This window comes from Gorilla gorilla, chromosome 16 (assembly GCF_029281585.2).
Source record: "Gorilla gorilla gorilla isolate KB3781 chromosome 16, NHGRI_mGorGor1-v2.1_pri, whole genome shotgun sequence".
NCBI classification, from domain to species: Eukaryota; Metazoa; Chordata; class Mammalia; order Primates; family Hominidae; genus Gorilla; species Gorilla gorilla.
In genome coordinates this window covers 35777923-35795913 of record NC_073240.2, presented here as the reverse complement: position 1 = coordinate 35795913, position 17991 = coordinate 35777923, and the positions used below count along the sequence as shown (strand labels likewise).

Here is a 17991-nt window from a genome sequence, read left to right as displayed (position 1 = left end):
CAATTAATCTATGTTTTGGGCCCATCACACTTTGGCTCACAAGACCTCTGTAAATGACCATTATTGTCAGTTCTTAACAAATTGCTAAAATGACTTTTCCTAAAAGATCCATCATATTGGTGACAAACCTTGCACAGGGTAGGACATCCAGGTTACTGATTAGCTTTCAAGAATGGACTCAATGGAAAATCAGTTAAGTCTTCAGAAAAGATGGACTTAAAGGAGCATTTGGCTGATGGAACCCAGTAGGCTGGGAGAGACAGCACTTGAAGTCTGGGTAAAGGCATAAAGATGAAAGTGAGAAAAACAGATAAAATCAGAAAGTAAAGAACTATTGAGAGAATAAAACACATATATACTTTTCTTCTTCATTGTCTATAAGGTAAAATCCAGGTCCCTTCACACAGCATTCGAGGCCCTTCACAAATTGATGCCGACCATTTCTCAACCTTATCCCCTAGCACTGTCCCCTCTGTTTCATGTCCTGCTGGCACAGTGTGTGCTCTTCCCAGGAACATGGCACACTCATGTAATAGTGCCGCTGAACTTGCTTTCTCTGCGTTCACTTCATCGACTTGGAAAAGTCTTCGTTTTTGAACCTTAAATGTTACTTTCTTTTTATGAAAACTTTGCAAACTCCTTCTTCCCCACCTCCACTCATCACACCCGACAAGAAGTAATTGCCTTTCCCCCACTCCCCGAGCTTCTTTCAGCATCTTCCTTATCATGTTGACATTTGCTAGGGGTCAAAATGCATCCTTTACTCTTCTTGGTACTACCAAGCACCTAGCATTCAATCCGTTTTTACTCAACTACGTTCCTTTTTAACATCCAGGTCACTTTCCACTCCCTAGCTCCTTCATGATATGTCTTCCTCCCTCACTCTTATTTTTAGAATAATAACATTATTCCAGTGCAACACAATCACATAATAGTAAAGATAACTAACATTTGTATAATACTTTATAAATTACCAATACTTTCAAATCTGTATTAGTTTTCTAGGGCTGCCACGACAAAATACCACAAATGGGGTGCCTTAAACAATAGAAATTTATTTTCCCACAGTTCTGGAGGGTGGACGTCCAAGATCAAGGTGCTGGCAGGTTTGGTTTCTTCTGAGGCCTCTCTCCTTGGCTTGTAGATGGTTTCCTCTCATTGTGTCCTCACATGGTCACTCCTCAGTGTGCAGACTGTGTCCTGATCTCCTCTTCTTATAAGGATATCAATCATATTGTATTAAGGTCTACTCATATGACCTTATTTTATCTTAGTTACCTCTTTAAAGGCGCTATCTCCAAGTACAGTCACATTCTGAGGTACTGAGAGTCAGGACTTCAGCATGTGCATTTGGGGCAGGGGTTGTGGGGAAAAGACACAATTCAGCCCATGAGTATCCATTATCTCATTTATCCTCACAAGCAATAACTACAGCCACTCTGTGCCCGTGCACTATTTTCATGGTGAACTTCTTCAAAAGATGGCTCTTCTGCACCTAACTTTACTTCTTCAGGCCTTCATGATCTAGACCTCAAGTCTGTTTATTTTGGAAAGGGACTTTGTTCCTTAATGAGTGAATACAACAGTGCATCAAAATTCTAGAGTTTCTTACAGAGTTTAAATTGTCAAGAGCTGAGCCTCATTGTCAGTAGAAGAAGAAGAAGAAAGTGCTCCTTCCCTAGCACTGAGAAAACAGGAAAACTAAATTTGTAAGCAAAACTTGTTTTTTGCAGTCATTCAAAGCCTAAGTAAGGCATTTAAAGGTGCATATGTTTGGCATTTCAACTGGAAAAATGCTAGCCTAGTTAAGAATGGAAACGGGTACCTACTGCCTTGTACGTCTGCCTATTTTCTGACCCCAAGGCCCGCAAAGCACCCATTGATGTGAATGGCTCCTTTCATATGAAAAAAACAGTGAGGCTGGTCTCGAACTCCCAACCTCAGATGAACTGCCTGCCTTGGCCTCCCAAAGTGCTAGGATTACAGGCATGAGCAACCGCGCCTGGCCTTTCAAAAGGATCTTAATCCCAGGCCAAAGTGGGGAGCACTGTATATACTACAGTATGACTGAGAGTTGTTTTAGAGTCCTGCAAAGTTCCCTTGTTAGCATTTTAGTCAGGAGTATGAAGACACTGTGCACTGCAAGACTCAACCCATTTCTGATCCCTTTCTCATGAATCACTCTGATACTATACCCAGAAAAAGCCATCACATGCCATCTAATGCATTTCAGGACTGCATCTGAGCTGCAAGCGGAAGACACAGTAGATGCGACATTGACTGCGAACTGGACATGAAGCAAGTGCAACCTCAGGCCTGCCTTGCTTCAGAAGGTGGGTAGCTATGTCTTGTCCTCTTTACAAGTTGAAAAGTGGGGAAACAATGCAATGGCTTGATCATAAGGTCACTTTCTCTCCAATCGAGAATTATTTCCCTTCCTTTTATAAAGTGGGAAAATGTAAAATCCTCCTGATGGGTAGAGTGATTTTTGAAATGTTTTTGGAAGGTAGAGGCTGCTGATTCTGTGCTTCCCTTTTTTCTCTAGGAATCTCCCTCTTCTCCTTTTCACTTCCTTCGACTTTTGATAGAAACAGTTTATATTAATATGGTGATGCCACTTATGTGTATAAATAAATGCAAACAGCTATTAAATGTTCAGAAAGTAGCATCAACATCTTTTTACACAACTTGTGCTAGTGAGTGTTTTTTCATCATAATTTCCAAGTCCCGCTGCCAAAGAGCATTTCCCAGAGATCTTTGTAGTAGTGTATGCATCCAGCACATGATTGCGAGAAACCCACAACTGAGGAAGAGATCTTTAAGATTTGAAATTTGAAGAATTTTTGCCACTAAGTGACAGACCCTCACATCAATATTTAACTAACAAGGTTTTCTCTTAGCGTACACAAATATATATTTGATTTCTGTTCTAAACATTATATATATGTGTGTGTGTATATATATATGTATGTATACACACACACATATATATATGAATCCATTTTATTCTGCTTTTTTTAACTTTTATTAACCATGCCCTCTTGCCAGAAGAGTTTAGAGATCATCAGCATCAAAATTAGTGTATGTTGATGACTATCCCAGCATCCAAAACACAAAAGTATGTAAGACCCTATCAGTGCACAAAGTTGTAGGCAGTTATGGGAAAGTGAGCTTTTTTTTTTTTTTTTTTTTTTTTTTGAGATGGAGTCTCACTCCGTCGCCCAGGCTGGAGTGTAGTGGTATGATCTCCACTCACTGCAACCTCCACCTCCCGGGTTCAAGCAATTCTCTGCCTCAGCCTCCCGAGTAGCTGGGATTACAGGCACCCACCACCATGCCCAGCTAATTTTTGTCTTTTTAGTAGAGACAGGGTTACACCATCTTGGCTAGGCTGGTCTTGAATTCCTGACCTCATGATCCACCCACCTCAGCCTCCCAAAGTGCCGGGATTACAGGCATGAGCCACCGTGCCCGGCCCCGAAAGTGAGCATTTTCTTAAATGAGCCTTGATTTCCCTCTTGCAAACCAATGTAAAAATACCAATTAGCATCTTTTTTCTGGATCTGTGTTGTGTTTGTGCATATCTGCCTAGTAGCCCTCGTATTCTTTCTCCTCCCTCTCCTAAGAGCACTTCCTGCTCTTTCCCTAATTGTTGGGCAGTAAGAGAGATGGGCAGATCAATTTAAGTGAGTAAAGCTTGCAGAGAGCAGAAATAGATTTACTAACTTTGATGATGGCTTCTAGTGACTCCTTACCATACACATGGCTGGGTCGCCATAAAGCCACCTGAGCCAATCACCTTAAATAAGTTAAAAGACGACATGGAGAGATTTTAAGCAGAGGTGATTTCATTTTTTTCCTCTCACTAGTTATATAGTTAGCTCCTTCATGTGCTGATTTGTTATACCACACAGGGCTGGCTCACAGTCCTTGCCAGCCTTCTGAAATCTTGATGGTTTCAGAAATGGACTGTCTCCTGGGAATGTATAAGAAAGGAGCTGTGAGCTCCTCTCCTTCAAGGACACTCTCTTCAATCCATTATCTCCTGCCTGTGTGCGATAGTCTAGTCTATCAAAACACAGTGATTGAATAAAACTTTTATTTCAGATAATGAATGCATTGATTTAATAAAGGATTTGTACTACATGGTATTATAGTTCCCTAAATGAACACTGAAATCCTAAAATGGGAAAACTTACCATTGGTCAAAGTTAAATCATAGGCGCTTCTTTTACTGGAAACCCTACTAAGATAACAACCCATTTGATACTTAAAACAAAAAAATGTGTTATATAAGTACTTAACATTTTCTAGCTATTTTTAAGCCACCTGTTTTTCCTATCATAAGTACATCTAGCATCAGGCAAACAGATTACAGCCATGGACATCTGACTAATTTATAATATTTTTATATTTTCATATTTTTGGCAGACTAATCCATTAGCCTAGCTTTCAAAGATGAATCTTGAAATCTTGCACTCTTGCAACCTTTTTACCTTTTTCTCTTCCAAACCCTAGAATATTTTTGGCAAGTCCTAAAACTTAATTGAAAAACAGAGTCAGGGAGACAGAAATGAACCCTTATGTTCTGTCCATCTAGTGCCCCTTCCAGAGCTAACTTCTAAAAAGAATTATGAATCTGTTGTATCCAATGTTGATTTTGAAAGATCTTTGTACTTTCAATCATTCTTCCTTCCTTCAGTTTACTAGGCACATTGGCGCTTGTGTTTGCATCCTATTTTGAGAATTGCATTTTGTCTAAATGTAATGGGAGTTTAATAACTCAAGCCTGGCAGGAGAAGAATCAGTTGCTTGCCTTTGCAAAAGACATTTGAAGGTTTGAGCCATAAGGAATGGAAGCAAGACTGTGGTAGCTCTGTTTCCGCATCTTGAGTTAGAGAGGTCAAGTCTACTTATCTCCTCAGAGCTTTTTTTAAATTCTAGATTTAGTGGGTGTAAAGACAGTTTTGTTACATGGATATATTGCGTAGTGGTGAGGTCTGGGCTTTTAGCATAGCCATCATCCAAATAGTGTACCTTGTACATACTAAGCAATTTCTGGTCCCTCACTCTCCTCCCACCCTCCCACCACTCAGAGCATCTTTTTGATCTGGCACCAAAAGGTGAGCCATCCCTCCACTATTTATGGAGGGTTGTTATTGTTTTTTGTTTTTTGTTTTTTTTGAGACAGAGTCTCTCTTTGTCGCCCAGGCTGGAGTGCAGTGGTGTGATCTCGGCTCACTGCAACCTCCGCCTCCCAGGTTCAAGCGATTCTCGTGCCTCAGCCTCTTGAGTAGCTGGGACTACAGGCGTGTGCCACCACGCGCAGCTAATTTTTTGTATTTTTAGTAGAGACGGGGTTTCACCGTGTTAGCCAGAATAGTCTCCATCTCCTGACCTTGTGATCCGCCCGCCTCGGCCTCCCAAAGTGCTGGGATTACAGGCGTGAGGCACCGCGCCCGGCCTATTTATGGAGAATCTTTTTTTTTTTTTTAACTGTTATCACTACAAATTTTATTCAGAAACCGATCTTTGTGTTTTTGTTGTTGTTGTTGTTGTTTAAAAAAATCCCCTTATGAACTGGTTTGGTCAATCAACTACAACACTTTCTAGCAGACATAAGGTAAAAATGGCATGGCTCAGAATCGCCCAGATCTTTCACTATCTCTCAACCGCCTCCTGTCACGCTCCCGTCGGCCGCCGCCGCCTGGGCCACCGCCACCGCCACCGCCACGACCACGGTCTCCAGACCGAGAACGACGCTCCCGGGATCGGGATCTTGATCTATGCTTCTTGCGACGCTGCCCACACAGCTCCCGCCGCAGCTCTCTGGAAATGGGCTTCAAATGCATGAAGTTGCAGAAGCCGCCTCGTGTGCATTCTCCCATCTCATACTGACGGCAGCAGGCTCCCCTGAAGTCCGTCACAGGTGACAGCTCGGCGTGGATCGGCTGTCCGTTAAACCAACGGTTGTTCAAGTCAATCACAGCCTTTTCCGCATCTTCCTCACGGGGAAGCTTGAAGTACACGTTCCCCACCAGGTGGTCTCCCAGGTTGTCACAGACGTTCATCTCCTCAACTTCCCCATACTTCTCCCCCAGTTCTATAAAAACCTCCTCAAAAAATTCATCATAGTGTTCCTGCATCTCAACATCGCTCACGGCACAGCGCAAACCGTCGGCCGACTGGGAAGCGTTTTGAGGGTTACAGTAAATGTTCAAGAGGGCAATGGTCTGGCTAAACGTCGGTTTATGGTGCAACCAAGAGCACCTGTCTCCATGAAGACATGCTCCAATTTTGAAATCAAATGAACAGTTGACTTTCTCGGTGCCAAAGATGGAGGCTGGATACTCCGCCATTTCCCACCCGCCGCCGCCCCTGCTGACGCCCGCGGGAGACCTGTGGAGAATCTTAACTGCTGGATTGAATATGTCATATTCTTCCTTTAAAAATCCACCAAAGGCCCCGAAGTAATGGACGTGTTTTTAATCAATCTAATATATAAATCATGCATCAGATATACTTCAAAACAGAGCAGCTAGCAGAACACCTTGAAAGATTCATTAGAACATTTTTTTTTTACAGACATGCAACTAAGTTAAATAAATGTGTGTCAACTCAAAGCTGAGATGAGAAACGGCAGAGTGCTTCATAGATTGAGACTCAAGAACATGGGAATTCTAATCTTGTCTCTGTTACTGACTGGTTTAATGACTTTAGTAATGTTTATGACATATTTCTAACTACTCTTCCTTTGGCCAAAACCCAGAACAACGTTTAATAGAGCATTTTGAGCTTCTAAGAAAATGGCCCTATTTCAGTTGACAGCAGTAAAGCATTGTATTTATAAATGTGGAGTTAGCTTGGATTCAAATCCTGGTCCCACCATAGCTTGCTACTTAACCTCGGGTTAATCCCCTACTGAAGAGCATTAGGTGGTCTTTTGCTATTATATATAATACTACAATGGGCAACTTTTTACATATACATATATTTATGCATTTAAATAATTTTAAATATATATGTGTACACACACACACACACACACACACACACACACACACACACACATATATATATATATTCCCAAAAGTAGACTTCTTCAATCTAAGATTAGGTAAATTTTATTTTATGTTATTTTATTTTATTTATGTTTATTTCGAGATAGAGTCTTGCTCTGTTGCCCAGGCTGGAGTGCAGCGGCACGAGCTCAGCTCACTGCAACTCCACCTCCAAGGTTCAAGCAATTCTCCCTGCCTCAGCCTTCTGAGTAGCTGGGATTACAGGCACCTGTCACCACGCCTGGCTGATTTTTGTATTTTTTAGTAGAGATGGGTTTTCACCATGTTGGCCAGGATGGTCTTGAACTCCTTACCTCAGGTGATCCACCCACCTAGGCCTCTCAAAATGCTGGGATTACAAGCGTGCACCACCACACCTGGCCAGATTAGGTGAATTTTAAATTTTCATATATATTGCTAAATAGCCCTCCAAAGTCATTATACCAGATTTGTACTCCCACCAGCTGTGTATATAGGTTCCTAGTTCCCTATACCTTTCCCCACACTGTTAACTGGCAATTTTAATTTTTAAAATTTTTCACCAGTCTCAGAGTGGAAAGACAGAATCTCATTTTTTATTTTCTCACCTTTAACTTTAAGTAAAGATTGGCATCTTTTCATATTTTAGTAGCTATTTATTAAGTTATAAAGATCCCATTCCCAATTTTCTGTTAGGTATTTTGTCTTTTGCTTATTGGTTTGCAAAGCTCTCAGTTATTAAGATCTTTGTGAAACAGAAAATTTGGAAAGCAATTTTGATTAACTTCAATCATGAAGGATATTTATAAATTTGAAAACTTGATTGCACTTGGCATTACTGCCTGAGAAAGAGCAAAACCTCCCCAGACGTGAACAGTGAAAATCCTTAGCTATGTATTACCCAAGTTATTACCATAATAATCATTGAAATAATTTATATTATATGTAAAGAAAAATGCAAAGAGGGGCCAGGCACAGTGGCTCACGCCTGTAATCCAAGCACTTTGGGAAGCAGAGGCAGGTGGAGTGCTTCAGTCCAGGAGTTTGAGACCAGCCTGGGCCACATGTTGAAAACCCATCTCTACCAAAAATACAGAAAAATTAGCTGGGCATGGTGGCACACACCTGTAGTCCCAGCTACTCAGGAGACTGAGTTGGGAGGATCACCTGAGCCCAGGGAGGTTGAGGCTGCAGTGAGCCATGATTGCACCATTGCACTCCAGCCTGGGCAACAGAGTGAGACTCCATCTCAAAAGAAAAGAAAGAAAGAAAAATATCAGTAAATCTAAGGTGTGATCCCTGCCTTTAAAAAGTTTATAGTAGGCCGGGCGCAGTGGCTCACGCCTGTAATCCCAGCACTTTGGGAGGCCGAGGCAGGCGGATCACGAGGTCAGGAGATCGAGACCAAGGTGAAACCCCGTCTCTACTAAAAATACAAAAAAAAGTTAGCCGGGCGTAGTGGCGGGCGCCTGTAGTCCCAGCTACTCGGGATGCTGAGGCAGGAGAATGGCGTGAACCCGGGAGGCGGAGCTTGCAGTGAGCCCAGATTGCACCACTGCAGTCCAGCCTGGGTGACAGAGCGAGACTCCGTCTCAAAAAAAAAAAAAAAAAAAAAAAAAGTTTATAGTAAAAGACGTAGAACACATTCACATGAAATGCTGAGACAACACAAGGAACTAGTGATGCAGGCCATAAACGCTACAGCCTACCTCCAGTTGGAGTGATTAAAGAATGTTACTTAAAAGAAAACACATGTTTGAATAGGCAGAAAGGTTCAGAAGAACAAAGGTATGAATCAAGTGAGAGAGACAGTAAATAGACAAAGGTAAATGGATTAGAGGCTTGTATGGGGGACAGGGGAAAAGTTCAGCTATGGAAAGGTAGATTGGGGTCAAATTACTGAAGGCCTTGGCTGTCTGATTTAGCTTGCATTTTATGGTGAAGGAGCAACAATGTTTTCAAGACTATTGACCTAATAAAATGAGCTTTTAATGATAATTTTGGCATGTGAATAATAAAGGATGAATAAAAAATATTGTGCTGGGAAAGGGAATAACTAATATATTCATACTTTCTATGGGAGAAAATCAACTAGTTTAAAGGAAAAGGGGCATGTATTTTCTTCAATTTATAGTACATAAAGCTTCTATAGAACTGATGCTGTATAATGATGCCAAGAAAATATGACTGATCCAAACCCAGATTTTTTTTTTGTATATAATGAACATTTCAATACAGTGCCTTTTTATAAACCTGTGATTCAACTTTCATATTCCTCCACTCACTCATTCTGAAGATCGTAAGCCTTTCCTTGTTGGATCTGGAATTCATACCAATTTTCTTACAGACCTGGAAATTCCAAACATACTATTGTCGTTACACCTCATCTGTCATCCTAGGGAATGCCTTAATTTATTCTTGTAATTTGGAGAAATGAGGTGATGGTAGAAAGAGCTCAGAATAATGGAAAGAAGGTGTTGGCTTCACGGAACTAGCAATTCCTTTCTTAGTTCCTTAGTTCATTTCCTTTACATGTTGGTAAGGGTTAGTTATTAATGGAAGCCCCCTATACTACAACATGCAGCATTCACTCAACAAGTATTTACTGAGCATATACAATGTGCCACATACTGAGCCAAGCACTAAGGACAGTGTTTAAAAAATAGAGCTAGTCCTTGCTCTTACGAAGCCTACAACCTGATGGGACAAATATAAACAAGTCCACATCCTACTGCTGCTTCTCACATGTGACAAGAAGCTGGGCTTTTCACTTGAAAGTTACCTACATGAACAATATAACTTTGTTTGCCCCATCTTCAGTTTACTTCATGTACTCCTATGCTTACATATCTTTGCGTACTGAAGTATTTAATCCACTTCTGATGGATATAAGAGGATAGAAGGAATTAAAATAATAAATACTGGCAAGCTTGCTGTAAAATGCCAGATGTGCAAACGGTTATGGAAATCACCAAACAGTAAAACACGGAGTCAATCTGTAGCACTGAAGAGATGCCATAGCTGCATTGGCAAAGGTATACTTTCTAAAGTGAATAATAAGTACTAGATTGATGGCCCAGAGGGTAGGTGCTATGGGAACTTAGAAAAGGAAGCATTACTTCCTGAAGGTGTGGGCTTTGTACAGTGCCTCAAAGGATGGGTTGCATATGAATGGGTAGAGGAGATAGATTGTGTCATAGGGGAGGCTGAGTTAGTGACAGCCAAGGAGAGAAACCCAACGCAAACTGACTTGTGCAGAAAGAGTGGTCCTAGGGCTTCAGGCATGGCTAGAGCCATGGGGTCCTAAAATTTCAGTTGATTCCTCTTTCTCCCTTCATCACCTGGCTCTGCTTTCCTCTACACTGGTTTCAGTCTCAGCCTGACTGCACACAGTAGCCCCTTGCATCTTCTGGCTTACATCCTACTCCCTAACTACCCCAACACAAAAGATAAGCTCTCTTTCTCAACAGTTCTAAAAACACTCCTGTGATCCCCTGATTGGACCAATTTATGTCACTTTCCTATCCCTGAGGCAATCACTGTAGCTGGGAGGACAGAATTCATTGATTGGCCAGGTCTGAGCTATGTGCCCACCCATAGAACAGAGGCAGGTGAGGTCAGCTCCATCTAAGCCATGTCAGAACAAGATCAGCTCCCCAGAGAAAAAAACCATAATGAGGTCACCAGAAAAATAACAACTACAACAATCATCGTCATTGCAAACACTCTAAAATAAAGAACTCACTATGTACCAGGTACTATTCTAAATAACTTTTACATATTACTTATTTGCTCTTAATACCCCTGTGAGGTAGATAATCGTATTATCCCCATTTTCAACTGAGACATGGGCCAGTAAATGGCAGACCAGAGAGTTAATCCAGGCCATCCCACTGCCAAGTCCATGGTCTTATCCACTGTGTTTACACTAAAATTGACTTCTCTATGCTCGGAAAAGAACTAGCTAACTAGTTCAAACTAACTAGCACTCAGACTCAGAAATGAGCAAAGTATATTTGGAGAACAATGAGAAGGCCAGCAATTCAGAAAGATGGACATTTTAGTCTCTTCTCACGGCCAGGAAAACCATATCCAGAAAGCTGGTAGACAGCTAGTGCTTATCTTCACCAGGTGGTGAAGTTTTGATCAGACCCAGGAAACCACCAGCTGAACTTCCAGGGAGAACAAAATAGTCACCGCAGAAACCTGAATCATTCCCCAAAGGCCACCCCAGTCCAATCCTCTTGACAGCTTATGGTTTGCACTTTTACACAATTTACCAGGAACTGATTTTATAGCGATGCCTGATCCTCTTTTTCTCTCCTGCTTTGAAACATCATTCATGGAGCATATATAAATCTTACTTAAAACAATGCATTTAAAAACACACACACAATCAAACGATTGCCGGTTTGGCATTGAGAAGCAGCAGACCCAGGCTTGAGCCTGTTTACTGTGCATTTCCTGATACAGAGAAAAGCAAGTACCGTTGAGAAAACACCACAAAGCATTATATAGCAACAGCTCGTGTGCTTCAGAAGAGAAATGTATACATTAGGAAAAGTTTTTTTCCCTTTGATGTAGAATATGCTATCTTTTTAAATGGGAGTTAACTTAACATAAATAAAATTCAGCCCATAGGCTTCAGAAAACTAATGTTGTATTTGACAGTGTCATTTCTGTGATCCTGAAAGCATTTGGGGAGTTAACTTGGGCCTTCATCATGACTTTCCTTCATGGCATGGAAAGCACATTATTTTTTTAATCTCTGTTTTATTGATTTCCCCTTACTTTCTCCCACATGTTCCCTTTGCCAGCGGTTATCTCTGCCCCTTCTGCTCTCCCACATGCTGTGACAGAGGGCAGGTGGAGTTTCTCCTGTGTCTTTGCCTGCAGCTGGTCCAAGCACCGCTGCCCTCTTGCTCCATCCTTGTTTGAAAACCTCTTCCTGTATGGTCTTCGAAAAGAAGATAAGCCAAAGGCCCTGGACCTACCTTCAAGAAGAGATCAGAAAAAGCCTTCTGTTCCTACACTGAACCATTTGCAGACTGTGCAATTTGCAGTTAGCATTTTTTTTTTTAGAGACGGGTCTTGCTATGTTGCCCAGGCTGGTCTCGAACTCCCGAGCTCAAGCAATCTGCCCTCCTCAGCCTCCCAGAGGGCTAGGATTACAGGTGTGGGCCACCACGCCCAGCTTGCAGTTAATGCATTTTTAGTTGAACTTGGAGATGTTCCCCCTCCTTTCAGGACACAGCGTGTATGAGCCTGGTAGATGGACAAAACTGTTTTGTTTGCTTTTATGCTTTTTATTTCCCTAAAAGAGCCCTGAATAGTCAAATACCAGGTGATTTGACACCCCCGCCACCCAACCGCCATCCAAGATTTGGAAGTCTTTTTTCTTTAAACAAAATTAATAGGCCGGGTGTGGTGGCTCACACCTGTAATCCCAGCACTTTGGGAGGCTGAAGTGGGTGGATCACCTGAAGTCAGGAGTTTGAGACCAGCTTGGCCAACATGGCAAAACCCCATCTCTACTAAAAATACAAAAAATTAGCCGCTTGTGGTGGTGGACGCCTGTAATACCAGCTACTTGGGAGCCTGAGGCAGGAGAATCACTTGAACCCAGGAGGCGGAGGTTGCAGTGAGATGAGGTCGCATCATTGCACTCCAGCATGCGCAACAAGAGCAAAACTCCATCTCAAAAAAAAATAATTTTATGTAAATGCATATGTAGAAACTTGAAATACAGTGTGCTTTGCAACGTGGGAAGAAACATTGGTAACAAGTATTTTTTACCATAAGTGTCCATTTTGACCATTTTTAGTGTTTTAGGAATTGCTTTTGAAACTGATTATATTTGAAACATATAAGACTACAACTGGAGAATCCTTGATATTAAAAAGTTGTCATGATTAAAAAGTTTTTCAGAATTTCTTGGTTAGTAAGATTTGGAAGCTTATAGCTTCTAGAGTTTATGTTTTTAGAACAAGAGGTATGTTTGTGTGAAAGTGAGATGGGAACTCATGAAATGAATGCAAAATTGTGTGCATATATGCATATGGTTGTGTTCTGGAGAAAGCCTTGGTAGCTTTTAATCAATTCTCAAGAGGGTTCATGACACAAAGAATTCCCAGTTTGCCTGTCTCGCTTTCCTTCCCACACCCACCCTCCCTTATCAGTAGTAACTAGCTTGCTCTCTCTTGCCAGCTGCCTATTTATCCCTTCCCAGATGAATTGTCCTTCTTGTTTTCTGACAAAGCAAAGCTGAGCAAGGAGAACTCAGGAGCTGGTGCCCAGGTGGGGGCGTCAGGTAGATGGCAAGACTGCTGGGAGCGCCGCAGTGAGTGCCCTCTGGGTGAGCTGTAAGGAAGGCAGACAGCTTCCCCTGCCCAACACTGACCAGGAAATGTGGGCAGTCCAAGATGCCACTCTGCAGTCAAACTTCTATTACATTGAGGATAAGTTGAAAGAGAGTGTCAAGGGGAAAATGGAATTGGGTAGTGGCTTTCCACCGTTACCTGTTTTTGTGCAGTTACATTTTCTTTCTTTTTTTTTTTTTTAGTATTTATTGATCATTCTTGGGTGATTCTCAGAGAGGGGGATGTGGCAGGGTCATAGGATAATAGTGGAGAGAAGGTCAGCAGATAAACACGTGAACAAAGGTCTCTGGTTTTCCTAGGCAGAGGTCCCTGCGGCCTTCAGCAGTGTTTGTGTCCCTGGGTACTTGAGATTAGGGAGTGGTGATGACTGTTAAGGAGCATGCTGCCTTCAATCATCTGTTTAACAAAGCACATCTTGCACCGGCCTTAATCCATTTAACCCTGAGTTAACACAGCACATGTTTCAGAGAGCACGGGGTCGGGGGTAAGGTTAAAGATTAACAGCATCCCAAGGCAGAAGAATTTTTCTTAGTACAGAACAAAATGGTGTCTCCTATGTCAACTTCTTTCTACACAGACACAGTAACAATCTGATCTCTCTTTCTTTTCTCATTTCCCCCTTTTCTTTTCGACAAAAACGCCATCGTCAGGCCGGGCGCGGTGGCTCACGCCTGTAATCCCAGCACTTTGGGAGGCCGAGGTGGGCAGATGACGAGGTCAGGAGATCGAGACCATCCTGGCTAACACAGTGAAACCCCGTCTCTACTAAAAAATACAAAAAATTAGCCGGGCGTGGTGGCGGGCGCCTGTAGTCCCAGCTACGCGGGAGGCTGAGGCAGGAGAATGGCGTGAACCTGGGAGGCGGAGCTTGCAGTGAGCCGAGATCGCGCCACTGCACTCCAGCCTGGGCGACAGAGCGAGACTCCGTCTCAAGAAAAAAAAAACGCCATCGTCATCATGGCCCGTTCTTGATGGTCGCTGTCTCTTCGGAGCTGTTGGGTACACTTCCCAGACGGGGCAGCCTGGCAGAGGCGCTCCTCACTTCCCAGATGGGGGGGCCGGGCACAGGCGCACCTCCCTTCCCAGATGGGTGGCGGCTGGGCAGAGGCGCTCCCCACCTCCCAGATGGGGCGGCCGGGCAGAGGCGCCCACTTCCCAGACGGGGCGGCCAGGCAGAGGCGCTCCCCACCTCCCAGACGAAGGACAGCCGGGCAGAGGCGCTCCTCACTTCCCAGGTGGGGCGTCCGGGCAGAGATGCCCCTCACCTCCCAGACGGGGCGGCCAGGCAGAGGCGCCCACTTCCCAGACAGGGCGGCCGGGCAGAGGCGCCCACTTCCCAGACAGGGCGGCCGGGCAGAGGCGCCCACTTCCCAGATGGGGCGGCCGGGTAGAGGCGCTCCTCACATCCCAGGCGGGGCGGCCGGGTAGAGGCGCTCCCCACCTCCCAGACGAAGGACAGCCAGGCAGAGGCACTCCTCACTTCCCAGGTGGGGCGGCCGGGCAGAGACGCTCCCCACCTCCCAGACGAAGGACAGCCAGGCAGAGGCACTCCTCACTTCCCAGGTGGGGCGGCCGGGCAGAGACGCCCCTCACCTACCAGGTGGGGCGGCCGGGCAGAGGCGCCCCTCACATCCCAGGCAGGGCGGCCAGGCAGAGGCGCCCACTTCCCAGACAGGGCGGCCGGGTAGAGGTGCTCCTCGCCTCCCAGATGGGGCGGCCGGGCAGAGGCGCTCCTCACTTCCCAGGCGGGGTGGCCGGGCAGAGGCCCTCCTCACTTCCCAGACGGGGTGGCCGGGCAGACAGAGATGCTCCTCACCTCCCAGGCGGGGCAGCCGGGCAGAGGCGCTCCTCACTTCCCAGACGATGGGTGGCCGGGCAGAGGCGCTCCTCACATCCCAGACGATGGGCGGCCAGGCAGAGACGCTCCCCACTTCCCAGACGGGGTCAGCCGGGCAGAGGCTGTAATCTTAGCACTTTGGGAGGCCAAGGGAGGCAGCGAACAATTTCCTAATGAAGTACTGGAAAAGACAACCTTTTTCTCCATTACTGTTTGGAATTGTAGATCACATACATCGCCTGTTCCAACACCAGGAGTCGAATAAATAATGAATCTTTTTATAAAGAGTATCCGTCTTGGAGGGAGATTCCAGGTGTAGAGATGTTTGACTTGTGCAAAATATCCAACATATCTATTCTGACAAGGAGTTTCTACTCCCTGAAATTTATTGCTGTGGGTTTTATCTGTTCGCCTTTCTCCAAAATAATACAGGCTTTCCTCTGCAGTTAAAAATATTTCGGAGGCAATAAGGAGGGCACAAACCATAGTTCCGGTTCTTCCTTTCCGCTGGAGATCCAGGCAACCTGGGCAGAGGAAGAGATTGTTTCTCCCAAGCCTTGGAGCTCATTTGAGGAGCGACTTGGAGACTTTGTGAGGGAAAGACACAGGGAAACGCTGCTGGCATTTTCCCAAACCTGGACTGGGAGCAGGACAACACTGGGGGATCTTCCCTATCTGGCTCCTCCCATCTTGTGCCCCCAATCCCCCTACCCCTACATTTTCTATTTGATGTTTTGGGGGAATTTTTTTATTTTTGCTGCTTTCCTTAGTTTCTGTCTCCATTACAACATCCTAACACTCTAATTGGCTTTGTATGGGACAAACAGGAAGTATTGCTTCTGGCAGGATGGGATTTTCTGTCCTGTTGATTGATGGATTAATTTTTTTTGAGCACAGTGTGCTACCAGCGGAACCAAAAATCCAAGATACAATTCCAGCTCTAGGAGTCTATGTTCTAATAAAAATAAGAACAACATATTCAAACATCCCTGTTTCTTTTTCTCATCAGTTTCCCTTCTACTGAGACAACTACACAGATAATTTAGGACCCCAAAACATGCTATTAAAAAAGGACCTGACTGGACCAGACAGCTGGGTGGGGCCAGTGGTTTCATCTGAAGAGCTTCAGTCATCATATTGGCTGAGTGGCTGCTCAATGCTGGACTTTAAAAGAGTTAAACATTTTTCCAGATTTTTTTGGTTACATTCTTATGTCAAGTTAGATTAAACAAAGTTACAGTCTTGAACTATGCAGTAGTTTAAACCCATACAGAAATCTCTTCACTAAAATACAACACAATACTATATGGCTCAATTTCATGAAGGGCTAACGATTTTATATAGTCATATTAAGAATGTTTCATTGTCTCTTCATGTCTGTGATATAAGGATCCATATGATCATTTTTTTCATAAATTAGCATCCCCCCAAAGAAGTCTCCTTTCCCTAACTATTCTCTCTTAATCAAGCACCAAAAGCCAGGAAACCCAGGTAATAGATATTTTCCTATTTCCTCAGAGCAAATTTTCGTGCTCAAATGAAAAAACTGTTTCATCTTTGGATCAGTTACAATATTTCTGAGCCACTATTTCCTCATCTGTAAGATAAAGAATATTGGAGATGATCATCTTGTTTCCTTCCAGCTCTGAACCACCCCAACAGACACAAACTTTCTTGTGTGATTTCTGATTTCATTTGCAACCTTACTCAATTCCAGTAGAAGCTGCATAGGAGCAGGGTCTATGTCCATCTTGTTCAGGTATAGGCCTAGCTCCTAGCACAGGAAAGTAGGGCAGTTAATATAATTTGAATGAATAAATTATGTTCCAAGCGATGTGTGTTTTTGATGTGTATTTTTGCTGTAGCATGCCTCAAATCTTTCTATGGAAGAAAGCAGGGTCCATATTATAAATTCCTACCTCTTTTGGAATATATTCTTACACCGTATTTGAAATTCTTTCATTTGCTCTGCCTGTGTGGCTATGGCTAAAATTCTGTCATCCCTTTCTCCTCCTTTTTCTCTTGGTGAACCCATTATCTTGCATACTGTTTCATAAAAGGCCCCAACACATAGAACACAAGACTTCCACTCAGGAAGCGGGAGCTTGGGCTGCTGAGGAAGAAGGAAACAAGGTCCTGGCATCCACTGAGGCCAGGTCGGGCAGAGTAGGTCTCTGCTGGCCACCAACCTACCAGCAGACAGTCGATCTAACAACACATGGAAGGAACAACACTCCTTGCTCTCTAGGCTAAAAATGTGAACCCGTTCCCCCAAATAAGGGGTCTAATTCTAAAGAACTGGGAAAAAGGAACCCACTACTGCTCCAAAGGCTACCTAGACCCGGGGTTGTTGGCCACTGAGAGTCTCCAGCTGAGGGAAGGGTCAAAATACTTCCAACATGGTTAAATGTGCTGATTTTATTCTTAGCTAAAAAAATCACAGATTTAGGCCGGGCGCGGTGCCTCACGCCTGTAATCCCAGCACTTTGGGAGGCCAAGGCGGGTGGATCACGAGGTCAAAAGATTGAGACCATCCTGGCTAATATGGTGAAACCTCGTCTCTACTAAAAACACAAAACTTAGCCGGGCTTGGTGGCGCGCACCTGTAGTCCCAGCTACTCGGGAGGCTGAGGCAGGAGAATCGCTTGAACCCGGGAGGCGGAGGTTGCAGTGAGCTGAGATTTCGCCACTGCACTCCAGCCTGGCAACAGAGCGAGACTCCGGAAACAAAAAC

At 43.9% G+C, this 17991-nt stretch overlaps 1 protein-coding gene across 1 annotated transcript; it reads right to left on the bottom strand.

The window, feature by feature from the left end:
* Nucleotides 1-3099: 3099 nt before the first annotated feature.
* Nucleotides 3100-6359, bottom strand: LOC101126856 (splicing factor U2AF 35 kDa subunit-like protein). The gene has a single exon (XM_055363254.2). It carries the CDS (start codon nt 6357-6359, stop codon nt 5640-5642), a length of 720 nt encoding a protein of 239 aa, XP_055219229.1. The 3' UTR covers nt 3100-5639.
* Nucleotides 6360-17991: the final 11632 nt, after the last annotated feature.